This window comes from Nerophis ophidion, linkage group LG18 (assembly GCF_033978795.1).
Source record: "Nerophis ophidion isolate RoL-2023_Sa linkage group LG18, RoL_Noph_v1.0, whole genome shotgun sequence".
Lineage (NCBI taxonomy): Eukaryota > Metazoa > Chordata > Actinopteri > Syngnathiformes > Syngnathidae > Nerophis > Nerophis ophidion.
In genome coordinates, this window is record NC_084628.1 from 16,858,315 (window position 1) to 16,883,886 (window position 25,572).

At 40.0% G+C, this 25,572-nt stretch overlaps 2 protein-coding genes across 2 annotated transcripts; both read left to right on the forward strand.

Moving 5' to 3' along the window:
- The first annotated feature begins 129 nt into the window (after positions 1 to 129).
- LOC133536795 (dicarboxylate carrier SLC25A8-like) lies at positions 130 to 6,469 on the forward strand. Its single transcript, XM_061877355.1, has 6 exons — positions 130 to 514; positions 618 to 825; positions 1,502 to 1,705; positions 5,341 to 5,442; positions 5,648 to 5,828; positions 5,897 to 6,469. Exons 1-6 carry the CDS (start codon positions 389 to 391, stop codon positions 6,009 to 6,011), a joined length of 936 nt encoding a protein of 311 aa, XP_061733339.1. The 5' UTR covers positions 130 to 388; the 3' UTR covers positions 6,012 to 6,469.
- Positions 6,470 to 6,615: 146 nt separating this feature from the next.
- Positions 6,616 to 21,251, forward strand: LOC133536794 (calcium/calmodulin-dependent protein kinase kinase 1-like). Its single transcript, XM_061877354.1, has 17 exons — positions 6,616 to 7,471; positions 9,820 to 10,089; positions 10,178 to 10,225; positions 12,266 to 12,319; positions 12,420 to 12,471; positions 12,546 to 12,685; positions 12,820 to 12,856; positions 12,931 to 12,952; positions 13,041 to 13,129; positions 16,803 to 17,002; positions 17,070 to 17,123; positions 17,208 to 17,281; positions 17,385 to 17,472; positions 17,534 to 17,662; positions 19,106 to 19,209; positions 19,599 to 19,649; positions 20,868 to 21,251. Exons 2-17 carry the CDS (start codon positions 9,874 to 9,876, stop codon positions 20,959 to 20,961), a joined length of 1,452 nt encoding a protein of 483 aa, XP_061733338.1. The 5' UTR covers positions 6,616 to 7,471; positions 9,820 to 9,873; the 3' UTR covers positions 20,962 to 21,251.
- The last annotated feature ends 4,321 nt before the right edge of the window (positions 21,252 to 25,572 follow it).

A 25,572-nucleotide genomic window follows, 5' to 3' on the forward strand; every position in this document is an offset into this window, starting at 1 on the left:
CATCGGGTGTGCCTGTGTGACAGCATCTGAACAGAAAGCAACAGATATGTGTCAGTACTGTAGTAGTGCAGGTGGAGCAGCTCATTAGGGGCGTGTCTAAAAGGGAAGCAGCTGTCCACCCGGCTGGATCCAGTCCTTCGGCAAGCACGCAAACACACGCATGACTTGACTAGTCGTCATGGATTTTTTACATTATAAAAAAGTGGCAATTAGCAGCTAACCATTGCTTGGCTTTCAAAGGACTAGCTTTCCATGATCTGGATCTGTAAGAGCGAGCCTGGTGTCAGCTGGGAATGACCTCAGGGCAGTCATTAGCAAGTGAAGTAACATCTTAAATGCTGCTCTTGGAGTTGCCTTCCTGCTTTAAGACAACCCTCCACAGTTTGCGATGGTCTGTGGAGGTTCCAGTGATCTGACACCGAGCGTGCCTATCAAGATCATTTCGGCTGGGCTTGCTGGCTGCGTGGCGGACCTGGTTACCTTCCCGCTGGATACCGCCAAAGTCAGACTGCAGGTGAGGATCACTTGCCAATACAAACATTACATCCATCCATCCATTTTCTACCGCTTCTTCCCTTTGGGGTAATACATGCATATTACATCCTCCTGTGCTTTAGATTCAAGGGGAATCCAAACCTTTAGTGAAGGGTCAGAGGGCCACATATAGAGGCGTGTTTGGCACCATCATCACCATCGTGAGAACCGAAGGGTCCAGGAGCCTCTACAATGGACTGGTGGCAGGTCTCCACCGACAGATGAGCTTTGCATCGGTCAGAGTGGGTCTGTACGACAGCATGAAGGACTTCTACAGTAGTGCCTCGGAGAGTAAGTGATGCAAACGTGTTAATTCATTTGTGACTTTCACCGATGATTAGAAAATGCTTCACTGCTTTCATCAGCAATGAGAGAACATAAAGGTTCTGACTTATATTTTGGTTAGAGCGATAGATCAACTGCACATTCTATTGTGGGATTTCAGCTAAAGGCCCTCTCCATAAACTATAGGCAGCGTCAATAACTGGCCGAGTCATACCAAAGACTATAAAAATGGGACCCATTACCCCCCTGCTTGGAACTCAGCATCAAGGGTTGGAAATGGGGGTTAAATCACCAAAAATGATTCCCGGGCGCAGCCACCGCTGCTGCTCACTGCTTTCCTCATTTCCCAGGGGGTGATCACAGGTGATGGGTCAAATGCAGAGAATAAATTCGCCACATCTAGTGTGTGTGTGACAATCATTTGTACTCTACTTTAACTTTATAATGTAACTGTTGACATCTTAAGAGAACTACCTGCAGTACAAATCCTGCTGATAACTTGTTTGACCAGTTTGAAAGTAATGCTACTCACATCCTAGACACATGAACCGCCCACCTTTTTATCATACATATAATCTTCCCCGCAGCTGTCAATTCAAGCCCACATTTAATCAAAGCTTCAGGGCACTCTGTGCTGCCTTGCCCAAGCTTTTCTCACTCTTTCAAGTCTTGTCTGTCACAGGCGCCAGCATCGGGTCCCGGCTTCTGGCAGGCTGTACCACGGGGGGCATGGCAGTTGCCGTGGCCCAACCCACCGATGTGGTGAAAGTCCGGTTCCAGGCGCAAATCCGCATGCCTCAGGGCGGCTCGGTGAAGAGATACAGCAGCACCATGGACGCCTACAAGACCATAGCCAGGGACGAGGGGATCCGAGGGCTATGGAAAGGTAAAATGTGATGAGATAAAAATGGTTACTGTAAGTTTGTGCCAAACTGTATTTTGCTTAGCACACTTATTTTTTGGCAGTTTTGCCCATTCCTATTTGTAGCACTTCTCAAGCTCCATGAGGTTTTATGGGAAGCAGTGTTTCACATCAATTTTCACATACAAACAGAGATGTGAAAATGGCCCTCTGCCATCTCACTGACATTGGGAGTTGCCCTGAAGCCACTTTTTTATATCTTGGCTCTGTAATTAGGATTGTTGTTCTGCTGAAAAAATGATGTCATCCCAATCTGAGGTGTAGAGCTCTCTGGAGCAGGTCTTCATCCGGGATGCATCGCTACCTTTATCTGCCCCTCTAACATTCACTGTTCCCCCCGCTGCCACCACCATGCTTTACTGCAGGGATGCTATTGTCCATCTTTTCCCTATCCGACCAGATAATACATTTTCTCATGGTCCTTTAAGAACCTTTTATAAACTCCAGGTAGGCTCTGATGTGCCTTTTACTGAAAAGTGGCTTCTACCTGGCCACTCTACCATTTAGGAATGATTGGTGGATTGCTGCAGAGATGGATGTCTTTCCAGAAGATTATTCTCACTCCACATAGGAACTAGGGATGCACCAAATTTTCAGACGAAATACTTACATCACCGAAGCAACATTGCCAAAACTGGATGCTGTGCTTGTCTGGAGTGGTGGTATTATGTTTGCGCCTGCAGTGTGAACGTACTTCAATATGTCTGAGAAAGACTAGCAATATTCAAAATGTGCAATGTGGAACTATCAAGAGGGGGATCTTCTCAGAAGACGTGTTCGACATCAGGTATAATGCCCTAAAGACCAAACTTTCCCATCGCCATTTTGATAACGTCAATAACACCACACAGAAAAGAAAAGTGCCCCCAAGTGTGTCGGCATGAACGTAAATATAATTTTAATATAATTTCTTAATTAAAAATCAGTGGTAAATTTAAAAAAATTGAATTTTATGATTGATTTATACTTTCAAGGTTACACATTAATTTGTGTTTAGTGAGGTTAGCACACCGTCATAGTCATAAATACAGTGGTAATAATAATTGACATAATAACTTTGTTTTTTCTCGGTTTTCAGCCTTGGTTCCCTTGTTTTCGGTTTTGTACACAAATTTTCATTTCAGTCCATCGCTAAAAGGAACTTTTAAGCGCTGTCATATAGAGACCTTTGGGTTCCTGGTCACATTCCTTAATAAGGCGTTTCTTCCGTAATCCTACTCACTGTTGATGGCGGCCTTGGTACAAGAAGAGTCCTAATACAGTTGTGATCAAAATTATTCAACCCCCACACAATTTTGTTGTTTTAGCAAGTTGGACATTTATTCCGTATTTTGTTTATAGTCATAACAAATAAAGATGTGTCAAATAGACAAATGCAACTTAAATTGTAACACTGTATTTTCAAAAATACCAAAAAAGGACATTTTTCTTAATATCTCATTGACAAAATCATTCAACCCCCTAGTTACATGCATCTTTAGTACTTAGTAGAACACCCTCTGGCAGTAATTACATCCTTCATAAGTGATAAATAACCGGACACGAGCTTCTTGCAACGATCTACAGGTATTTTAGCCCATTCCTCTTAGGCAAAGGCCTCCAGTTCATTCATATTCTTGGGCTTGCGTGCTGCAACTGCCTTCTTCAAGTCCCACCACAGGTTTTCTATATGATTTAGGTCTGGCGACTGTGAAGGCCACTCCAGAGTCTTCCAGCCCTTCTTCTGCAACCACTCTGATGTTGATTTGGAGGTATGCTTGGGATCGTTGTCCTGTTGGAAGGTCCAACGTCTCCCAAGCCTCAGCTTCGTCACTGACTTCATGACATTTGCAGCTAATATATCCTGGTAGAAAATAGAATTCATAATGCCTTGAACGCGCTGGATATTCCCGGTACCTGAGGCAGAGAAACAGCCCCAGAGCATGATTGACCCCCCACCATGCTTAACAGTAGGCAAGGTGTTCTTCTCTTTGTAGGCTTCATTTTTTTTCTCCTCCAGACAAAACCTTGATTCATAGGCCCAAAGAGTACCAGTTTTGTCTCATCACTCCATAGAACAGTTTCCCAAAACCTTTGGGCTTTGTCCAGATGATTTTTGGTATACTGGAGTATATTTTTCTTGTGCCTGGTAGTCAGAAGTGGGGTGCGCCTGGGAGTTCTGGCATGGAGACCTTCATCTCGTAGTGCGCGGCTTATTGTCTGAGACGAAACCTGCGTTCCCCCCTCTGCAATGTCCTGTTGTAGTTCCTCAGCTGTTAGCCGGGGGGTTTTCACCACTGTACGCTTCAAATACCGGACAGCAGTTGCACACAGCATCCTCTTTCTACCACGCCCAGGTAGTGTTTCCACTGTGCTTTTAGCTTTAAACTTGCAAATTATGCTCCCAACTGTGTCTCTTGGAATGTGTGATGTCTTTGCAATCTTCTTATATCCATATCCTTTCTTATGAAGAGAAATTACCTCCTCTCTTGACTTCTTTGACCACTCCCTGGACTTCACCATGTTGCAAATACATCATTGACCATCTACAAGAAGCTGAGCGTCAGTCTTTTTCAATCAGTTTAATTGTTGCTCGTTATGGTTCTAATTACATCTACAGGTGTTTTCAACACCTGATTGAAAAGATCTTATTCAAATTCTGTTCTTAAGAGTTATGATCTTCAAGGGGTTGAATAATTTTGTCAATGAGATATTAAGAGAAATGACACTGTTTGTTTGGTATGTTACAAAATATAATGTTGTAATTCAAGTTGCATTTGTCTTTTTAATGCATCTTTATTTGATATGACTATAAACAAAATACGGAATAAATGTCCAACTTGCTAAAACACCAAAATTGTGTGGGGGTTGAATAATTTTGATCACAACTGTATTCCTGATCATCCATTTATAGAGGCCATTGTGCTCATTGACAACCTTTTTTCTCTAACCCTTGTGTAGGGGACGGCGTGGCGCAGGTAGAGTGGCCGTGCGCAACCCGAGGGTCCCTGGTTCAATCCCCACCTAGTACCAACCTCGTCACGTTCGTTGTGTCCTAAGCAGGACACTTCACCCTTGCTCCTTATGGGTGCTGGTTAGCGCCTTGCATGGCAGTTCCCTCCATCAGTGTGTGAATGTGTGTGTGAATGGGTAAATGTGGAAGTAGTGTCAAAGCGTTTTGAGTACCTTTAAGGTAGAAAAGCGCTATACAAGTACAACCCATTTATCATTCATTTAGATTTGAGTACCATTTGACAATCCGGCCTGAGAGATCTACAGACAATTCCTTTGACATCGCGCTTTGTTTATGCTCTGACATGCGCTGTCAACTGCAAGATAGGTGTGCGCCTTTCCAGTAAATTTCCTATCAAATGAAAAAGATGGTAAAAGGAAGCACCTGAGCTCAATTCCTGTGATTGCATGTAAAGTTTTTCTTTTTTCCATTTTTTTTACTTTGGCAAACGTATCAAAAATGTTTTCCACTTTTTCATTGTGGCCGGTGTCTGCAGATTTTTGAAAGGGGAAATTAATTCAATTTTGGAATAAAGGTGATACATAAAATACTTGTTATGGGCATCCGAAAGTAAGATTATTGTGTTGATTATTGCCTGTCCCTACAGGTTGTCTGCCGAATATAACTCGCAACGCCATTGTCAACTGCTGCGAGATGGTGACCTATGACATCATCAAAGAGCGTATCCTTCAATACAAGCTGATGACAGGCAAGTACAAACACTCTTCTGTGAGATCAAAGGTCGGAAATATCAAATGTGTTTTTTGCCAACCAGCTTTTCCCCACAGGGTAAAAAACATTTAGCAGTCTGCTGCAGATATGTAGCTCATTTTCTAAAATAATTTTGGGCAACCTGCAGCAAATGGGTCATATAACCATTATAGCTTTTTTACATTTATTTGTACCTCCCCTAGACAATATGCCGTGCCACTTTACAGCAGCCTTCGCCGCAGGGTTCTGCACCACCATCGTGGCATCCCCGGTCGACGTAATCAAAACACGCTACATGAACTCTGGGCCAGGCCAGTACAGCGGCGCCATCAACTGTGCCTTCACCATGCTGGTCAAAGAGGGGCCCTCAGCTTTCTATAAAGGGTATGTGGCTGCGTACTAGTGTAAGTTACACTTTTATTTTTATTTTCATTTGTGTTTTGTTGTTTTAGATTCATGGCTTCGTTTCTACGTTTGGGCTCATGGAACATCGTTATGTTTATGAGCTATGAGCAGATTAAAAGAGGTGCGGTAAGGCTGCAGCAGTCCTTGGAGTCGTCACAGTAACGTGTCCAACAGGTTGTCACTTTGTCCTTTTGGACAAATGCTGTCAAATTAGCCTGTACTAGCATTTTCCTAAAACCTGACAGCTGTCTAAAGGGATGCTGACACAGTAGTGTTTTGCAATTATAAGATGGTGTCTGTTGAATAAAATGTATTTTGAGGTGGTGCAAACTTGAATAATTGTGGTCATTCTGTAAGGTCATTGTTGACAACAAGGTAATTCATAATAATGTGAATACAGTTTGAAGTCTTTCATGGAATTGACTGTGGACAACTAACTTTATGAACAGTTTCATCAACATCTCAGGAAATATTGTTTTTTTTTCTTTCTTGTGAAGTAATGTGCTCTAATTAACAGAATATTTATTGGCCTTAATCATTTAAATGATATTTAAACAGCTTAATTATGTGTGACACGTGTGCTGAAAAGTGGTGTACAAATAAAACCTCTTTGACCTCGACTTGCTTGCTTGCGTGTATACTCACTTTCCATACCACCCAAAACAGTAGTGCTCCAGCTTGAAGAAAACTTGTGAAAAAGAGGGTTAGAAAAGGGTTTCATTTATGTGATATAAAGTGACAGTCTGTCAGAATAGAACCATTGTCATGTGAAGTAAAACAAGTATGAGCAAGTCTGGGGGACTGTTACCAGTTTTAATTAGCAGAAGGAAAAAAATACTTAATTTTTTGAAAAATAACCCGCGGGTGAAGTGTTCCTTTTGCATGCAGATCTAGTTTTTCAGGATGGTTTTCTTTTCGTCTGCTCTTGCACATTTTGCACATTCTTTCCGTTTTGAATTCTATAAAGTGCAAAACAATACTATGCAGATTGTTTTTTTAACACTTTGTCACCTACATTACTGCCACCCACAGGGCTGCAGTGGAACATTGTTGTTGATAGCTTTGAGTTTGTGACCTAGTTCTTTTTTTTGTTGTTGTGGATGCTCCAGGTTAAATCTCCAAATGATTCCAGAGCGCGGCACATGCTGCTGCTCACTGCTCCCCTCATCTCTCGGGGTGAACATGGGGATGGGTCAGAGGCAGGGGACACATTTCACCACACCCGGTGTGTGTGTGTGTGTGTGTGTGTGTGTGTGTGTGTGTGTGTGTGTGTGACGATCGTTGGGACTTTAACTTAACTTAAATCAACTGATTCTTCTATGTGACTTAAATTAACTGATTCTTCTATGTGGTGTGAATCAGTATGCAATGGAGACAAATGTATTCCCCTGTCCTAGGTCGTGTGGCTTGTAGTCTCTCGCTCAGGTGACCACTGGCGGCCTTTCTGGGGATAACAGTGCTCAGCTGGGCTATATGTGGCCTCAGTTAATCCCCAAGACGAACGCTGCCGACGTTCTTTCCTGATTATCAGTGAAAGTCCTCCACTGAGACACTAAAGCTGTCCCAACTTCCCGATCAAGCACACCGGCCACATGATGCCCACCTACAACCCTGACTAGTGTGTAAGTATCATTTCATCTCACCCTCGTTTTTTAGAATCATTTTCAGTGCAGTAGTATTCATGTTTTCTAAACAAACATGTTATTTATCAGTTAAAAATATGTAAACTGGCTGTGTACCCAAACACAGAAGCACATACATGTGCTTGACTCGCTGCACCTTGAAGGCTTGCACACTTGTGAAAGTGCGCTGAATGTTCCGGCATGGTGTTTATTGCATAAGAAGCTTTCCAGCTTTTTACTTTTGGTAACGCAGTTCAATTTATTTTCCTTGACTTTATTTATTGCTCTGTGAACTTTTCTTGTCGTCACGTGACTACCAAGCTGCTGAGATGTTGGGAGTTTGACTTACACTGTACTTTGTTGTTAGACTTGAATGGCAGCAAGACACTCAGGACTGGATTCCACTCCAAATGTGTACTTTTAAACAGACAGATTCCTACTGTCTTAAGTTTGTAATCCAAATTCAATGAGAAATTGGTAGATTTTTGTGAAATCCATGAGAGCAAACAAATTAAAAGTTGATGACAGTATGACCTCTATGGTAGAGGAACTTGGTTTGATATAGATATTTATATAATAATGTATCAGTGGATATCATCATGTTTATGTACAGTACAGATCAAAAGTTTGGACACACCTCCTCATTCAATGTGTTTTCTTTGTTTTCATGACTATTTACATTGTAGATCGTCACTGAAGGCATCAAAACTATGAATGAACACGTGGGTTTATGTACTTAACAACAAAGGTAAAATAACTGAGAACAGGTTTTATATTCTAGCTTCTTCAAAATAAGCACTCTTTGCTCTGATTACGGCTTTGCACAATCTTGGCATTTTCTCAATGAGCTTCAAGCCCACCCGTGAAGTGAAAACCATTTCAGGTGACTCCCTCTTGAAGCTCATCGAGAAAATGCCAAAAGTGTGCAAAAAACTAATCAGAGCAAAGGGTGGCTATTTTGAAGAAACTAAAATATAACTCCTGTTTTCCGTTATTACACCATTTTTTGTTAAGTACGTAGCTCCTTGTGTTCATTCATAGTTTTGATGCCTTCAGGGACAATCTACAATGTAAATAGTTATGGCAATAAAGAAAACGCATTGAATGAGAAGGTGTGTCCAAACTTTTAGCCTGTACTGAATGTACTTTGAAGGGTAATTGTCTAATTTATATAATTGTCCTTTATTGGTTATGGGTTATTCTTGTACAAGTATAAGTACATGTCATTTTTGGAAAAAGGCCTGAAGAAAAGTTATACATTTATTTAAAAGCACATATTAATTAGTATTAACCTGTTTTTTCTTGCATGTTAAAATATGCTTTTTTGCTCTATTATTCCATTTTGTTTTGTTGATATTATTTCTACAATGTTCAGCAGGCTCTGTTGTAGCACGAGGGCTGCAGCTATTAGATATTTTAGTAATCGAGTATTCTATTGATGATTTTGTTCGATTGATTAACTGGATAAAACGCAATTTGTAGCCTCAGTGCGTATTACAATGAAAATTAAATTAAAAAAAAATTCTGCTTGTTATAAACTTAAGTGTTTTTTCCCCAATAAATACACGAGAATGGAATAACACTTAAAACGTGTGAATTAATAAAAGAAAAAATTATTCTCAGCTTTTTGCCGCCACACAAATCTGGGCACCCACACAACACCGTTCTTGCATCTCAGCTCTATTGCAGCAGGCGTATGGAAATTATGTTCGTGTGTTCATAAAGTGCAGTCTGGATATAGTCACAGTCATTAAACATTTTTCGTCACAACAGAATATATGAATCTTTTTCTAAATAAAATTGATAAGTTTTAGCAATTAAAAATAGCAGCACTATTGCTTGTCATGATTTATGCTTGTCAACGCCAGGCTGCACACTTGTAGAGTTGTTATGCACGCGTCCTTACCTCACCTTTTTTCGACAGTGGTGATAAATGCGCAATCCCTGGAGATGCCCTGCCTGTGGATCTCTGTTCCCGCTACGAATGCTGCACCTTTCGTGACCCCTTTTATTTTGATTACTGTAAATGCATGACTCAAGAATCCCATAATGTCTTTGACAGAAGATGAATAGTTCATTGTTACACTTTTAATTTTTGAAGACGTTTGAATACTGACTAAATATAGCGACAAAGTTGCAGGGTTGGCAACACTAATCCCTCTCAGTCTGTCTTTTTTTATTTTCTGGCAGACCAGGTGTGTTACGATACATTCCGCCGCTTAAATAGTAGTGCAAAATCTTTCTCAAAAAGAAAATGCTTTAAAATAGATGTTTGGAACACATTAACAACACTAAAGTGATATAAACAGCAACTAACTATGTCTCCTTTCCTGTTTCCTCTTCTGCAGTGATGTTTGCCCTTGAACTTGCGCCCTTTCTGAAGGCCGTCAGCCAGGGCCATCATGAGCACCGACTCCGAACACCACGGCGAGCTGTCCGACCAAGTGGCGGCCATGAACGTGGCCTCCAACTCCGCCACCACGCCCAATGGCTATCGGCCCACGGCCTTTCACCGAGCTCGGCTTTCCGACAGGAAAATGTCCCTGCAGGAGCGAGGGAGCCGCATCAGCCGGCAGCCGACCATCGAGACCAAACGGGTGTCCATCACGGATGCTGAGGTAAAGGTGCCCTCACACACACAAAAGTGTTCGCGTGTTGTATGCAAAGCAAATAATTAAAAACAATATATAAATGTATTGTCCCCAGGATTGTGTCCAGCTCAACCAGTACAAGCTGAAGAAAGAGATTGGAAAGGTAAGAAACAGCCACCAGGTGGCACTGTTTTCACTTTTATTAGAAATGTTTGTATCCACGGCAACTGGACTTCTGAATGAAATAAAGTAAAAACTACCCTCCCTTTGAAGATATGATCATAAAATATAGTTAACTCTTTGGTCATATTATACTGAGCCGCCAGACACTTCCAATTCAATCCAATCCACTTTATTTATATAGCACATTTAAACAACAAGAACGTTTCCAAAGTACTGCACAGCCATTTTAAAAACAATATTAAAAACAATATTATGCTCCACCAATGACTGAATAAAAACAAAAAATAAATAAATATAAAAACAATATAAAAATAAATATGATTGAAAACAATTTTAAAGGGTAAAATCATTTAAAATAGAAATCAAAAAGTATAAAAACACTGAGGACAACAGAGGACCACACAACTCACGTAGTGTTAAAAGCCAAAGAATAAAAGTGGGTCTTAAGACGAGATTTAAAACACTCCACTGTGGAAGCAGTTTGAACATGGAGGGGCAGAGTGTTCCAGAGCTTAGGGCCGACCACAGAGAAGGCCCTGTCTCCCCTGGTTTTAAGTCTGGTCTTGGGCACCACGAACTGGAGCTGGCTCTCGGACCTCAGAGCGCGCGCAGGAGTGTAAATGTATTACTATCTTGCAGTAAAGCCTGGATTATGATTCTGCATAGTCATAGTCAATTCTGTGAGCAACCACAGCTCTTGGAGGCCTGCTAGCTTGTTAGCTCCCTTGGTTGTTATGGAGAAAAAAATAGAGAGACATGATTGGCGTGGAAATGAATACAATTTGTCACACAACGTTGATCTGATATCAGATGAATAGCGTTTACATGTCGTAAACACAGGAAGTCCACGAGTGCATGTCAAGCATCATATGAAGGTTTGGAGGGGGAGGAGCGAGCCACCGAGACATAGGAGCATGATCCCGTTACATTTTTGTTTTGGTTTGGTTATCGTAACTCTTTTCCTTTTTTGCTGTAACTAATTAATAGGGCTGTGAATCTTTGGGTGTCCCACGATTCGATTCAATATCGACTCTTGGGTCACGATTCGATTCAAAATCTTTTTTTTTTTTTCAATTCAACACGATTCTCGATTCAAAAACGATTTTTCCCGATTCAAAAGGATTCTCATTCATTCAATACATAGGATTTCAGCAGGATCTACCCCAGTCTGCTGACATGCAAGCAGAGTAGTAGATTTTTGTAAAAAGCTTTTATAATTGTAAAGGACAATGTTTTATCAACTGATTGCAATGATGTACATTTAATTTAACTTTTAAACAAACCAAAAATGTGACTTATTTTATCTTTGTGAAAATATTGGACACAGTGGGTTGTCAAGCTTATGAGATGTGATCCAAGTGTAAGCCACTGTGACACTATTTTTAATTTTTTTTAATTTTTGTAAATGTCTAATGATAATGTCGAGTGATTTTAATCACTGCTATGCTGAAATTACAACTAATATTGATACTGTTGTTGATAATATTCATTTTTGTTTCACTACTTTTGGTTTGTTCTGTGTCGTGCTTGTGTCTCCTCTCAATTGCTCTGTTTATTGCAGTGTTGCTGGTTCAGGTTTGGTTTTGGAATTGGATTGCATTATTATGGTATTGCTGTGTATTGTTTTGTTGGATTGATAAAACCAAAAACTTTTTTTTTTTTTTTTAAAGAAATCAATTAAAAAAAAAAGAGAGAATCGATTCTTAATCGCACAACGTGAGAATCGCGATTCAAATTCGAATTGATTTTTTCCCACACCCCTACTAATAAATTCCGCCTAGCAACAAGTGGCAGAAAAATGTAACGTGATCAGGACAAAAGTTTAGGTTGTTTGTATTTCAACTATGAAGCTTTTATAATGTATAACTAACATTGTGTGTGAGTTACAACTGGGAGAGCACAGTAGTCCTACCAAAGGGGATGACGCTGCCCATTCTATGCATCTAAAAAAATTCCACTCTTGTGAACAAAGGATGACAAATGAGTTTAATAAAAGTCTCCTGCTTTCTACACACTCTAGGGTTCTTACGGAGTGGTGAAACTGGCTTATAATGAAGACTCTGAACAGTATTACGTAAGTTGATGGTGTTTTCACATTTCACTTATTTGTTGTGGTAGTACCATCTTCTTGGGGTAATTAATGTCATCTAATAGCACCACTTTCCTCCATCCAGGCAATGAAGGTCGTGTCAAAGAAGAGGCTTATGAAGCAGTATGGATTTCTGCGTGAGCAACAGGACAACCACCCTTTTACCGCTGAGGCGCCGACCTTGCGGTGATGTGTTTTTGCCTCATTGCAGGTCGTCTGCCCCCTCAGGGCGCAGACTCCCAGCAGCAGGAGGGGGCATTCCCTAAAGCGGTAATGCCTCTGGAGAAAATCTACCAGGAGATCGCCATCCTGAAGAAGCTTTACCACCCTAATGTTGTCAATCTGGTTGAGGTGAGTTGGGAAAAGATGCTGGACACTTCATTAGGGAACCCTGCAGTGACAATGATGCAGTGCAATCATATCCAATGAAATGCATTATAGTTTGCATGATTGTAGACCACTTTTGGCTTATTTTGTTTTCGCAGGTGCTTGATGATCCTGATGAAGATGGCCTTCACATGGGTAAGATCTTGTTTAGCGTCTAAATAATATATTCTCCTCGTGGGTAAATGTCTGTCCGCTCCTTTGTCCTGAAGCCTTCGAACTGATGACAAAAGGGTGCGTTGGCACACTTCTTGTAAAGAGGCGGAGTAAATACAAAGTGATGTACCTGAAGTGTTGTCTTCTTTTCTGTCCCTCCCTCCAGTCCAGTAATGGAAGTGCCCACAGATGATCCCTTGACAGAGGAGCAAGCTCGCTTTTACTTCAGAGATGTTGTCCTGGGCACAGAGTATTGTACGTTAACATAAATGTTCTTCAAGGTCCCATCCATCTATGTTCTGACTACTAGTCCCTTATCAGAGTCACGGGTGAGCTGGAGCGTATCCCAGCTCACTTTGGGCAAAAGGCGGGGTGAACCCTGGACTGGGTTTACCTGTGGTCACGATACAATTAAAATGTTTGGGGTGACTCTTCGATTCAGAATCAATTCTCAATTCAAACAGATTCTCGCAATATATTATTTGGTATTAATGGTTACAAGTAACAAAAGCTTGGAGCGCTGAAATGGCCTAAATCAGTGGTCACCAACCTTTTCGAGCCCAAGATCCCTGGTCTCAGTATATATATATATATATATGTATTAGGGGTGTGGGAAAAAATCGATTCGAATACATTGTGCGATTCAGAATCGATTCTCATTTTTAAAAAATAGATTCAAAAAAAATTATTATTATTATTTTTATTTTTTTATCAATCCAACAAACTACTACACAGCAATACCATAACAATGCAATCCAATTCCAAAACCAAACCTGATCCAGCAACACTCAGAACTGCAATAAACTGCAATTGTTAAGACACAAACAAGACACATAACAAACAAAATGTAGTGAAACAAAAATGAATATTATCAACAACAGTACCAATATTAGTTCTAATTTCAGCATAGCAGTGATTAAAAATCCCTCATTGACATTATCATAAAAAAAAGAACAATAGTGTCACAGTTGCTTACACTTGCATCGCATCTCATAAGCTTGACTGTGTCCAATATTTTCTCAAAGATAAAATAAGTCATATTTTCGGTTCGTTTAATAGTTAAAACAAATTTACATTATTGCAATCAGTTCATAAAACATTGTCCTTTACAATTATAAAAGCAATTTTTTTTTTTTTAAACTACTACTCTGCTCGCATGTCAGCAGACTGGGGTAGATCCTGCTGAAATCCTATGTATTGAATGAATACAGAATCGAATCGAAAAAAATCGATATATTATCAAATCGTGACCGAAGAATCGATATTGAATCTAATCGTGGGACACTCAAAGATTCGCAGCCCTAATATATATATATATATATATATATATATATATATATATATATATATATATATATATATATATATATATGAGATAGGCGCCAGCGCCCCCTGCGACCCCAAAAGGGAATAAGCGGTAGGAAATGGATGGATGGATATATATATATATATATATATATATATATATATATATATATATATATATATATATATATATATATATATATATATATATATATATATATATGTATATATATATATATATATATAGTATGTAAATATAAATATATTTAGATATTTTTTGTTTTGTTTTTTTTGGACAGAACTTTGTGTTGTTATTATTGGCTGATGTCAACAAAACTTTTTTCTCGTTGTCCTTGCCGTTTGCCCAATTTTTGCTTTTTTTTTTTTTTTGTAATGTACCCAGGGCCAATGACAACGGAGCCATGGGCCACAGATGCTCTCTCTGGCACACTTTGGGCACCCCTGCTGTTTATGGCCACTATAGTCTTAATACTGTAGTTTATTGTTTATCCGATTTGTATGGGACGCGAGTCACATGGTTGTCTTATGTCAGCGCCGGAAGTAGTAAAATTAGCTTTTCACCTGGCTGGTTTTTCCTGTGTGTTAAAAATGGGATATCAGCAAAGTCCTTATTTACCTGCCCCCTTTTTGTTTTCATATATTACTGCTTTTACACATGTCAATGTTTATTTTTTCTGCACAATAAATCAACACAAAATCCATATTTTGGAGCAATGTTCAGAGACTCTATTATATGGCTTGTTAGCTTTCCGTCGTAGCTGAGTAATGATGGTCCTGGTTGAGGGAAGAGTTGTTTGATGTTGGATGCTAGAAAATGTCTGATGCCTTGCGACAGACAGCCTTAATGCATTGTTACAGCTCGATGATTTTTGTGCATGTCATGCAACGCGCGTTTGCGAGATTAGCGAGTGCAGTGGGCGGCCGTGCTTGGGGTGTGTGGCCGCGGCGTCGAGAGCTGTGGGATGTGAGGCTGAAGTTCATACTTGCCATCCTTGAGACGTCCGATTTCGGGAGGCCGGGGGCATGGTCGGGGGTGGGGCGGAAGCGTGGTTTGGGGGCATGGTTGGGGCAGGGGCCATGGTTAAGAGGAGAGTACATTTACAGCCAATTCACCAACTCGAGTATTTCATATATATATATATATATATATATACGTATGAAAGTTAAGTATTTCATATGTATGAAATACTTAACTTTCAGTAAATTTTAGCTATATATATTTATTTTATTATATATATGAATTAAAGAAATTATTGAATTTCAGACGGCACCTATCTAATACACAGTAATAAAAACATAGTTGTTCTACTAACTGTACTGTGCTTGCTGGTTACAAAAAAAACAACACTTACCTTTCACTATTTGAGTAACGTCACTTCCGTGTTTCCAGAAGATGGCGCCAGTATGTGCTTTGCCCTGCCGTCTCTCGCTGTCAGCTCTGTTTGTTTTTGTGTTGTTTGCGTCTATTTTCGTCTCTGTCAGCTCACTGCTCGTGTATGACCGCCAAACACTGTTGGATCTTTGCACCTTTCCCGCTGATATGATCAACTTCGACGTTGGTTTTTCGATGTCTCTGTCAGCTTTTTCACCTGGCCAGATTCCTGCCTTCCTTTCCCGCCTCCTGGCTCCTCTCCCCCGCCACATGCGGGCTGTGTGTCGAGTCCCACCTCGATTAGCTGCGCCCTTGAACATACTGGCCCCCGCCAGGTTCGGTTTTGTGAACGCAAGATCTTTGACAAACAAAACGTTTATCCTGAAGGATTTTTTCACTTCCCGCGGACTTGACTTCCTCTGTGTGACGGAAACATGGCTGAGAGCCGGTGAGTCCGCCCATCTTAATGAACTTCCGCCTCCGGGGTGTTCCTACTTTAATTCTCCGCGGTCGTCCAGTCGAAAAGGAGGAGGATTAGCAGTTGTTTTTAAAAATGACTCGTCAGATCCGCCTGCAATCCTCCCTTTCAAGCTTCGAACTGTGCATGTTTGAGCTGGAGGCGGCGTGGCCTCCAGCTCCAGCTGAATTTCGGGAGTCTCCCGGAAAATCCGGCAGGGTTTGCAAGTATGGGCTGAAGAGAGAGGCAAGGGCGTGTTCAGAGGTAAAAAATGAGAGCCTGTTGGCTGGTTTGGTGGTCATAATAATACTTTGTTTCTAATCTTTGGGACACTACCGGTTCGTCAGCGATCCCCTGGCCTGAATTGAATTTTTTAAAAATGTAATCTTAAAAAATATCTACATTTCTTGGGGGAATATTACGAACTGTTTTAGAATTCGAATAAATAAGAATTGTGATTCGTTCACTTTTTTTCAGCACACCTAATAAACAACCATTGACACTCTCCAGTACAATTAAACTTTGTTTGGGATGTGGGAGCTGTAAGCCGGAGGAAATAAAACACACACACAGAAAACATTCAAACCCTTTGAGATTCTGAACTTAAAGATCTTAGTCAAAGATTCAGTCAGAAACCCCAGGCTAGTGTGTTGGCCAGACTTTATAGCCTTGATGCTGGAACTTAGACAGTTTTAAGATGTCTAGCAAAACTTTTTTTCCATGCCTGTGATGAAGGGGATTTAAAACGACGGTTGTCTTTGTCCCCTGACTAGTGCACTACAACAGGATTATCCATAGAGACATCAAACCTTCCAATCTGCTGCTGGGGGACGACGGCCATGTCAAGATTGCCGACTTTGGTGTGAGCAACGAGTTTGAAGGCACCGACGCCCTGCTGTCCAGCTCGGCAGGGACGCCAGCCTTCATGGCGCCGGAGACAATGACAGACCAAGAGCAGGGCTTCAGCGGAAAGGTGAGCCTTGTGTAATATGCTGCAAATGGTTGGTTTGTTAAGTGTTGACACCTGTAATTGCTTACAGGCTTTAGACGTGTGGGCGATGGGAGTTACGCTCTACTGTTTTGTCTACGGGAAGGTAAACAAGCTTACACGCTGAATACCAACCCACTCACATGTAACAGCACTAGCATTCACTAAGTGGCCTCTACTCCTTGTCTAGTGCCCTTTTTATGACGAGTACATTGTCTCCCTGCACAACAAGATCAAGAACAAACCTGTGGAATTTCCAGAAAAGTGGGGCAAACATTGAACTGAGCATGATTATCTTTCTAAATACTGTATTGGTTCTCATTAGATTTAGTACTTAATGCAGTGTACTGGTCTCTCTTCCCCACAGCCCCTCGGTTAGTGTTGAACTAAAGCATCTCATTGAGAAAATGTTGGACAAGAACCCTGAAACCAGAATCACCATTCCTGAGATCAAGGTGAGCTACAAGAAACCTATTAAATACACAAGGGATGTGGGTTGTACTTATATGGTCACAGCTCAACCCGTGGGTGACTGAGGGCGGCGACAGCCCTCTGCCCCTGGAGGAGGAGCATTGCACGGCGGTGAATGTCACAGAGGAGGAGGTGCAGAACAGCGTCACACTCATCCCCAGCCTCTCCGCTGTGGTGAGTGACCACATAGACTTTTTTCCTTGATGACCAGGTGTGTGTGTAGGGTACCGTTACTTACCACATCTGGCCTGCCACATCGTTTTATGCGGCCTGCGAAAGCCTCAAAATAATGTGCGTCAATAAGCATTTCATCTTTCTCGATAAACGTTTTTCAATTAGACTGAAAAAAAAAATGTTTTGAATGCAATTAATCCCACCCATCCATCCATTTTCTACCGCTTATTCCTTTTTGGGGTCGCGGGGGGCGCTGGCGCCTATCTCAGCTACAATCGGGCGGAAGGCGGGGTACACCCTGGACAAGTCGCAACCTCATCGCAGGGCCAACACAGATAGACAGACAATATTCACACTCCCAATCACACACTAGGGCCAATTTAGTGTTGCCAATCAACCTATCCCCAGGTGCATGTCTTTGGAGGTGGGAGGAAGCCGGAGTACCCGGAGGGAACCCACACATTCACGGGGAGAACATGCAAACTCCACACAGAAAGATTCCGAGCCTGGGATTGAACCCAGGACTGCAGGACCTCCGTATTGTGAGGCAGACGCACTAACTCCTCTACCACCGTGAAGCCCCTGCAATCAATCTCTTTAACTAATATTATTTGAAACAACAAGCTTTTTTTGCCAATTATCCCATATCAAATTAAATTATTCACTAGCGAAACTTAAATATCTGCTGGGCATTTTGACTTCTGATTCCAAAGCAAGTTTTCCATCATGTTATTGGCAAATAATTATCTAATTAAGGGACAATTCTGTAATTATCAGCCCCCCAGGATATTTTGTGGGCTTTTTTTGTGATTAATGCAGCTTAAAATGTCTGGTTTCATTGCAAAATTACAGTGTTATGGTCCTCAAAATGTGATACATTAACAGCACTCCATTACATTTACTGAAGTCACTTTTTGTATAAATTGTATTAACATACTTTTTACTTAAGTGTGTTTGTAAGGAAACACTACTTTTACTCTGTTTCCTTGAATTAAATTCTGAATTGCTACAATTACTTGTAACATCATTATATTTCTTTTTAGACCATTGATCACTGCTTGCAAAGACATACTGCTGCCTGTCAGAGAGACTTCTTCCAGCAGGCATTGTCTCATGACTGTTTCACCAATCCAACGTAGTGCTTACGTTGGATTGGTGATCAATGGTCTAAAAATAAATATAATTATGTTACAATTAATTGTAGCAATTTGGAATTTAACTCAATGAAACAGAGTAAAAGTAGCGTTTCCTTATGAAAACACTTAAGTAAAAAGTATGTTAGTACAATTTATCCAAAAAGTGACTTTAGTAATGTAATGGAGTGCTGTAAATGTATCACATTTTGAGGACCATAACACTGTAATTTTGTCAATGATGTTTGCTATTGTATTTTGTATTAAATTTTCCACATCTTTTCCATTTTGTATGTGTCCCTGCCTACAGATTCTGGTGAAGTCCATGCTAAGGAAGCGCTCCTTCAGTAATCCCTTCGAGTGTCCTGCCAGGCGAGCGGAGCGATCCATGTCTGCCCCCGGTGGTCTTCTTATGTAAGTCTCCTCTCTATTGACCTCCCTTTGCAAATCCCCGCTCCAAGTGCCAGCCAGCCAGCCAGCCATCGCTGCGATTACGCTTTAAGGCAGCAACTACAAAGCAGCCAGCAGCAGCTTGGATAAAAATACATTCCATCAGTTAAAAATAATGCCCGTCTCTTATCTTATCAGGAATAATCTACCGTACGTTAAAGCCTTCATATTCTTGTGGCAGTCATCATGACTGTGCTGCTTTTTTTATAGTTATCTTATTAAGGTGTGTAAAATCCAAAATGTTGGCTTTCCTTGGCGCTTTAGCAGTCAGTCTAAACACAATTTGCTAAAATGTATATTCAAGCAAGATCCTGGCTGCCCACTAACATGAAGACTATGGTGTATTTTTGCAGTGGTTCTTGGGGGCTGTTGGGGTCCTCGGCTCAGCTTCATCCTTCTTTGAGGTAAATCTTTGAGCAGCAAGTAGATGAGTTTTAAGTATGATGAGAGATGAGACAAAGCTCCCAATAAGTTCCTCTAATGCAGAACAATCAGTGGTTACTCATCCTCATCCCTTTTCATCATCCCCTGCTTCTTCCCTTGCTGAAAGATAACTTTTCACTCTCATCCTAATCCCTAACTTGTCATCATACCCAGTTTCTCCTCATGCTTATACCCAACGTTTTATTCTCATTTTCATCCCCAACTTTTCATCATACCCATTTTCTCCTCATGCTTATACCCAATATTTTATTCTTCTCATCATCGTCACTTGCTTGCCATCATCCCCAGTTTCTGCTCATGCTTATACACAAGTGTTTACTCTAATACATAACCTCATAATCATGCCCACATTTCCTCATCCTCATCTTGTGTTCATGTCCAAGCCCAATTTCTCATGCTCAATCATCCCCATTATTTTTTCATCCTCCCTTTTTCCTGTCTTTCTCTTTCTCATCTTCAACATTTTCCATTTGCTCATCATTATCCCTGTTAATTCCTCTCCCTCATTGACAACTCGCTCATCCTCATGCTCAGCCCAATATATACATATTTCTGACTCTTCCTCATTCCCATCTTCCTAATCCTTATTCTCGCCAATCTGTTTTCTCCCCCATGACTATTACCATATTGTATTCACCACATCTAACCTTTCCCTTATCTCCATTCGGATTTATACGTCATCCTCATTCCATCAACCCTCAACCACAATGTTTTTCCTCTTCACCTTTATCCAATGTTGTAATCCTTCACATTTTTCCTCATTCTTATCTCAAATGTTTCTCATCCCTAAATGTTGCTCATCCTAATTTTTTCCTCCTCCCTTTTTTTCATCTGTATCCCAATGGTTTACAGTGGTTGCACTAGTTTCTCATTCATCCCAATGATTTCCTCATCTTCAACTTTTTGCTCATCTTCAAACTTTCTCCTCATCTTTATCTTCATATGTTTACTCATCAACATCTCCATTTTCCTCGTCCTCGTTCTCAAGACCAACGCGTCCTCCTTATCTGTGACTTTCTCATATCCCAATGTTTCCTCGTTCGTATCCCTTTCCCCCCCCTCATCCTCATTCCCAATGTTTTCTCATACTCATTCTCAACGACGCTGTATCCTCATGCCCAACTGCTCCTCGCCCTCGCCCGGCCTTTATATTCATGAAGCATCTGGTGACTCCACAGGAACATCAGCCATGACGGCAGCAGAGACGGCGAGCTGGAGGACTTGTATGAAGATGACGCGTTCACAGAGTGCACAGATGACACTGATGCATGAGGCTGTTGTTGGTTGTGTTATTTTTTTGTACCCTAACATGACCATTGCCATTGTTGCATCTGTTACTCACAGTAGCAAATACAATTGGTGACACGGAGAATCGCCAATTACAGAAATTCCACACTAAAGTCAGTCAAAGAAGGCAATTAGATCTAGTGAAGTAAGTGATCAATTATTGGATATTTTATGCATTGTTAAAAAAATTGTGTAATGTGTAAAAAAAAAAAAAAAAAATTTAAAAAGATTTGTTTACATTTTCCTACAATAATAAAAACGTAATCTCAGCCATGGCTCTTGTGTGAAGCTGTCATGTCGACATTGAAACACTAGATGACGGTGTTTATTCTTCTTTGCCAAACATGCTTTTCCACAGGAACTGGAATGTTCCAATTTCAACTTAGAGCCTACGGGCCTTTTTCTTTGCAAGTCCAGTTGCTGAAAAAGGCTATAATGTGATGACTGAACAGTTTCTCGTTAGATTAGGATGTCATGATGTACCAAGAACAATGTAAATACAATTTGATGGCAATTGTATTTTGAAACAAAACTACTGTAATAGTATTAATGTGTGTTAATTTACAAAGTGTGTTTTATACATTTTGTTATGTGTCAGCCTATTCCAAAAAGAAATACATTCATTATTTTCCACAAAATTCTACACTAATACCCGGTAATAGCGCAGTGGGGAAAACAAATCCGGAAAATGTTTGCAAATGTATTATCAATATAAAACTAACAAATAGAATGTACGTAAGTATTCACAGCCTCCATTCAACCTGCGGAAAGATGATGCATCTGAGCTCAATTTTCAGCTTCATGGTAAAGACTGAATACTCATCTTTTTGCCAGTAAATATTTCCATTTTTATAAAATGAGTTCCATTTTAGGATAAAGCTGTAATGATATGTGAAAAAAGTGAAGCAAGCAGCTCATTTCCTATCCTCTCTGCTCTGGATGCTCACACTAAGATTTAAGATAATGATTAATCTCAATATTCATAATTCCTTTTTGCTGGCAATAGATGGCCTTGTATGAGCAGGCCGGGTGTGTTGTTCTTTTGTACCATTACTGTAAGGCAGGGATGCTGGGAGGAGGCGTGATGCTGCACAATTCATCCCGAGCCAGAGTGGGCTGCCAGTCCCCATCGCTGGCCAAAAAAAAAGTGGCGTGATCAGCAACATTTGAAGCGGTGGCTGCATCACTGATGCGTCTCTTGTGTGCCAATATGATAATATTAGCTCCATTTTGATTTGATCATGCAACAGTATGTTTTTTTTTTTCGTGTATGTATCTTGCAGCACTGATGCTCTCTACTGCTGGTTCTCGGGGAAGATTTCTGTGGAAACGGTTGCCATGCAACAGCACAAAATACCTTGCTCGTGCACAGTAGTAAGCTTTTTTTCCTCTCTCCCACTCCTAATACAATGCCAAATGTTTTATTTTTTCCTATCTACTTTTCTGTTTTGTATGCATTTTCCCAAAGTCTTCCGCCCTCCACCCTTACAACATTCTTTTTATTTTACACGGGGAATCCCCTGTGCTCACATACATGATGAGTCACCCACAAAGACAACACAAGCCTGCACGTTTGTATGTCAACAAATTGATTTCAAATGCCCTTAACTTGTTTTTATTTTAGGAAAGATCCCTAAAAAAATCCTGAGATACCCTTCACCCTGATTCACCCAACTCTGCCATACGTGAGTAATATATCACCTCCTGACCATGTCGCATTAATTACACTGCTGTGACGACATTTTGATGCAAGCTAAATGAACATCTGCACCCATACGTCATCTTGTTTCCCAGGCTATCTCATTTGTATTCATCCACTCATAAATAGCACATTAGAAGTCATTGAGAATAAATGTTTAATTTTGCCAGGGACTAAGGCGCGGCTTTAGGCCTTGGAGATCAGTGACGTCACTCTGAGTGAGGCGAAGGGGGCGGGCGTGGTTATTTTAAACTCTCTTGTCACTTAATCACACCGAACCTTCTGAAGTTATGAATCATCATTTGGAGTCGTGCTGTCCTCCTGTTTGTAGAGTGATGGAGAAGGATGCGCTGTAGCAAATAGCGGGTCACATGAGGTGCACCTTTTCAAAAAGAAATAACAACTAACCCCCCAATTGACAAACTATGGATACCGCAAGCCTCACCAAAAGGCTCCACAACAGTGGGATTTCTCCCAACTAATCAAAAGAGAGTAATGATGATACATTTGTCATAAGAAACATCCATCCATCCATTTCTACCGCTTATTCCCTTTGGGATCGCGGGGGGTGCTGGTGCCTATCTCAGCTACAATCGGGCGGAAGGCGGTGTACACCCTGGACAAGTCGCCAACTCATCGTAGGACCAACACAGATAGACAGACAACATTCACACTTAGATTCACACACTAGGGCCAATTTAGTGTTGCCAATCAACCTATCCCCAGGTGCATGTCTTTGGAAGTGGGAGGAAGCCGGAGGGAACCCACGCATTCACGGGGAGGACATGCAAACTCCACACAGAAAGATCCCGAACCCGGTATTGAACCTTAGACTACTCAGGACCTTGTGTTGTGAGGCAGACGCACTAACCCCTCTTCCACCGTGAAGCCCCATAAGAAACATTTCTTAACTAAATATAATGGTATTATGTTAACAATTTCATTTGGGGCAATTGTGGCAGTGCCCTAACAGTTGATTTAGATGGCGCGATCAGTACATACTTTGAAACCTAATACAAAATAGTGGTTTAAATGTGCGGCCTGAATGATACCCAAGTGGCCATTTTTATTGTATTGCCTTTGTGCTCCAAATCAGTGGTCCCCAACCTTTTTGTATCCGCGGACCGGTCAACGCTTAATAATTTGTCCCGCGGCCCGGGGGGTGTCCTTTTTTTTTTTTTTCCCCACTGCTCGTGTATGAGACTGCTTTTAGCTAATGTATATGTAATGTATACAGTATTACTCAATAATATATCCATCCATTTTCTACCGCTTGTCCCTCTCGGGGTCGCGGTGGGTGCTGGAGCTTATCTCAGCTGCATTCGGGCAGAAGGCGATGTAAACCCTGGACAAGTCGCCATCTCATCACAGGGCCAACACAGATAGACAGAAAACTTTCACACTCTTATTCACACACTAAGGCCAATTTGTTTAGTGTTGCCAATCAGCCTCTCCCCAGGTGCATATAATACAGTAAGTTACAAATGTTTATTGTTGGTGATTTAGTTCTATTCAAATCAATATTTAATTTTATTTTTTTACATAAATCAAAACACACACCAATCTAAATGGGAGTTGTCGCCCATTTTGTGATATATTTACATGAACATTATAAAAATGATAATATTGATTTTTCTTTAAAACCATCAATAAATAAAATTATTAAATACATTAAATACACCAAGATCTGATATCTCAATCAAGATCTGATAGCTCAATTACAGCTCATGTTATTCGATTCAGTGTTACATGTCTTTTATGTTGCACGATTGCACCAGGTACAATTCCTGGTTTGTGAACCCGGTCTCAAACAATGGCAATAAAATCTTTTCTGATTCTGATTCTGATCCTGACATTGTGGTATTAATAAAAAAATACATATGTTTTGTAGGATTAGGTTTCGTCTTTTTTATAGAAATATTTATTTTTTTACTGAAACACATGTAAACAAACCTCAATTGTTTAAGAAACAAAAAAAGTATTCCTCATCTCTCATTTGTCATTTTCAGGAGAGAAAATGACAAAAGTATAAATGGATTGGAATTAATTAAAAAAAACTGATTATTTGTATTTATTCAAATTTTTGTTTTTTCATTTATTGCTTTATATTGAAGCACATGTGACCCCACAATTGTTTGATTTGTTTTATTCTTAATATCCATCCATCCATTTTCTACCGCTTGTCCTTTTTGGTAATATATCCTTTGAAAATATTAATAATTTTACAAATGGTTTTGAATGAATTATTAATCTATACAATTAATGAAAAATAAACTGATTGTTTGATTTGATTAGTATTGTTTTGTTTTTATTTAGACCTCTCAAATGTTTTTTTATTCTTAATATCGCCGTTCAAAAAATAATACATTATTCAAGTTGCAAAATAAATACTAAAAATAATAAATAATGAATAAAATATACATAAATAAAACACAATAAAAACATTAAAACAATTATTGGATTTTATTTGCATTTTCAGTTTTTATTTTATTTACTTGTACTGAAACACATGTGACCCCTCAGTTGATTATGTTTTCTTTTCTTAGTATTTCCTTTAATAATAATTCATTTTAAAATGAATTAATAAAATATGAAATGAATAAAAAAATAAGCAGAATAATATGTTTAACTATAATGTTTTTGTTTTAATTTTATTTATTTGTACTGAAACACGTGTGACTTTCCTTTGTTAATTTTTTGTACTCCTGATATCTCATTTAGAAATAATAATTTTTATAAACAAATTAATAAAATAAGGTAATAATACAAATCAAACTGGATATTATCTTATTTTAAGCATGTTTTGTATTTGTTTTGTATAACTGCTGCATTTTTCTTATTTATAATGTTATTTTTTATTAATTCTCAATATCTGTTCTGTATAACCACTCCCTTGA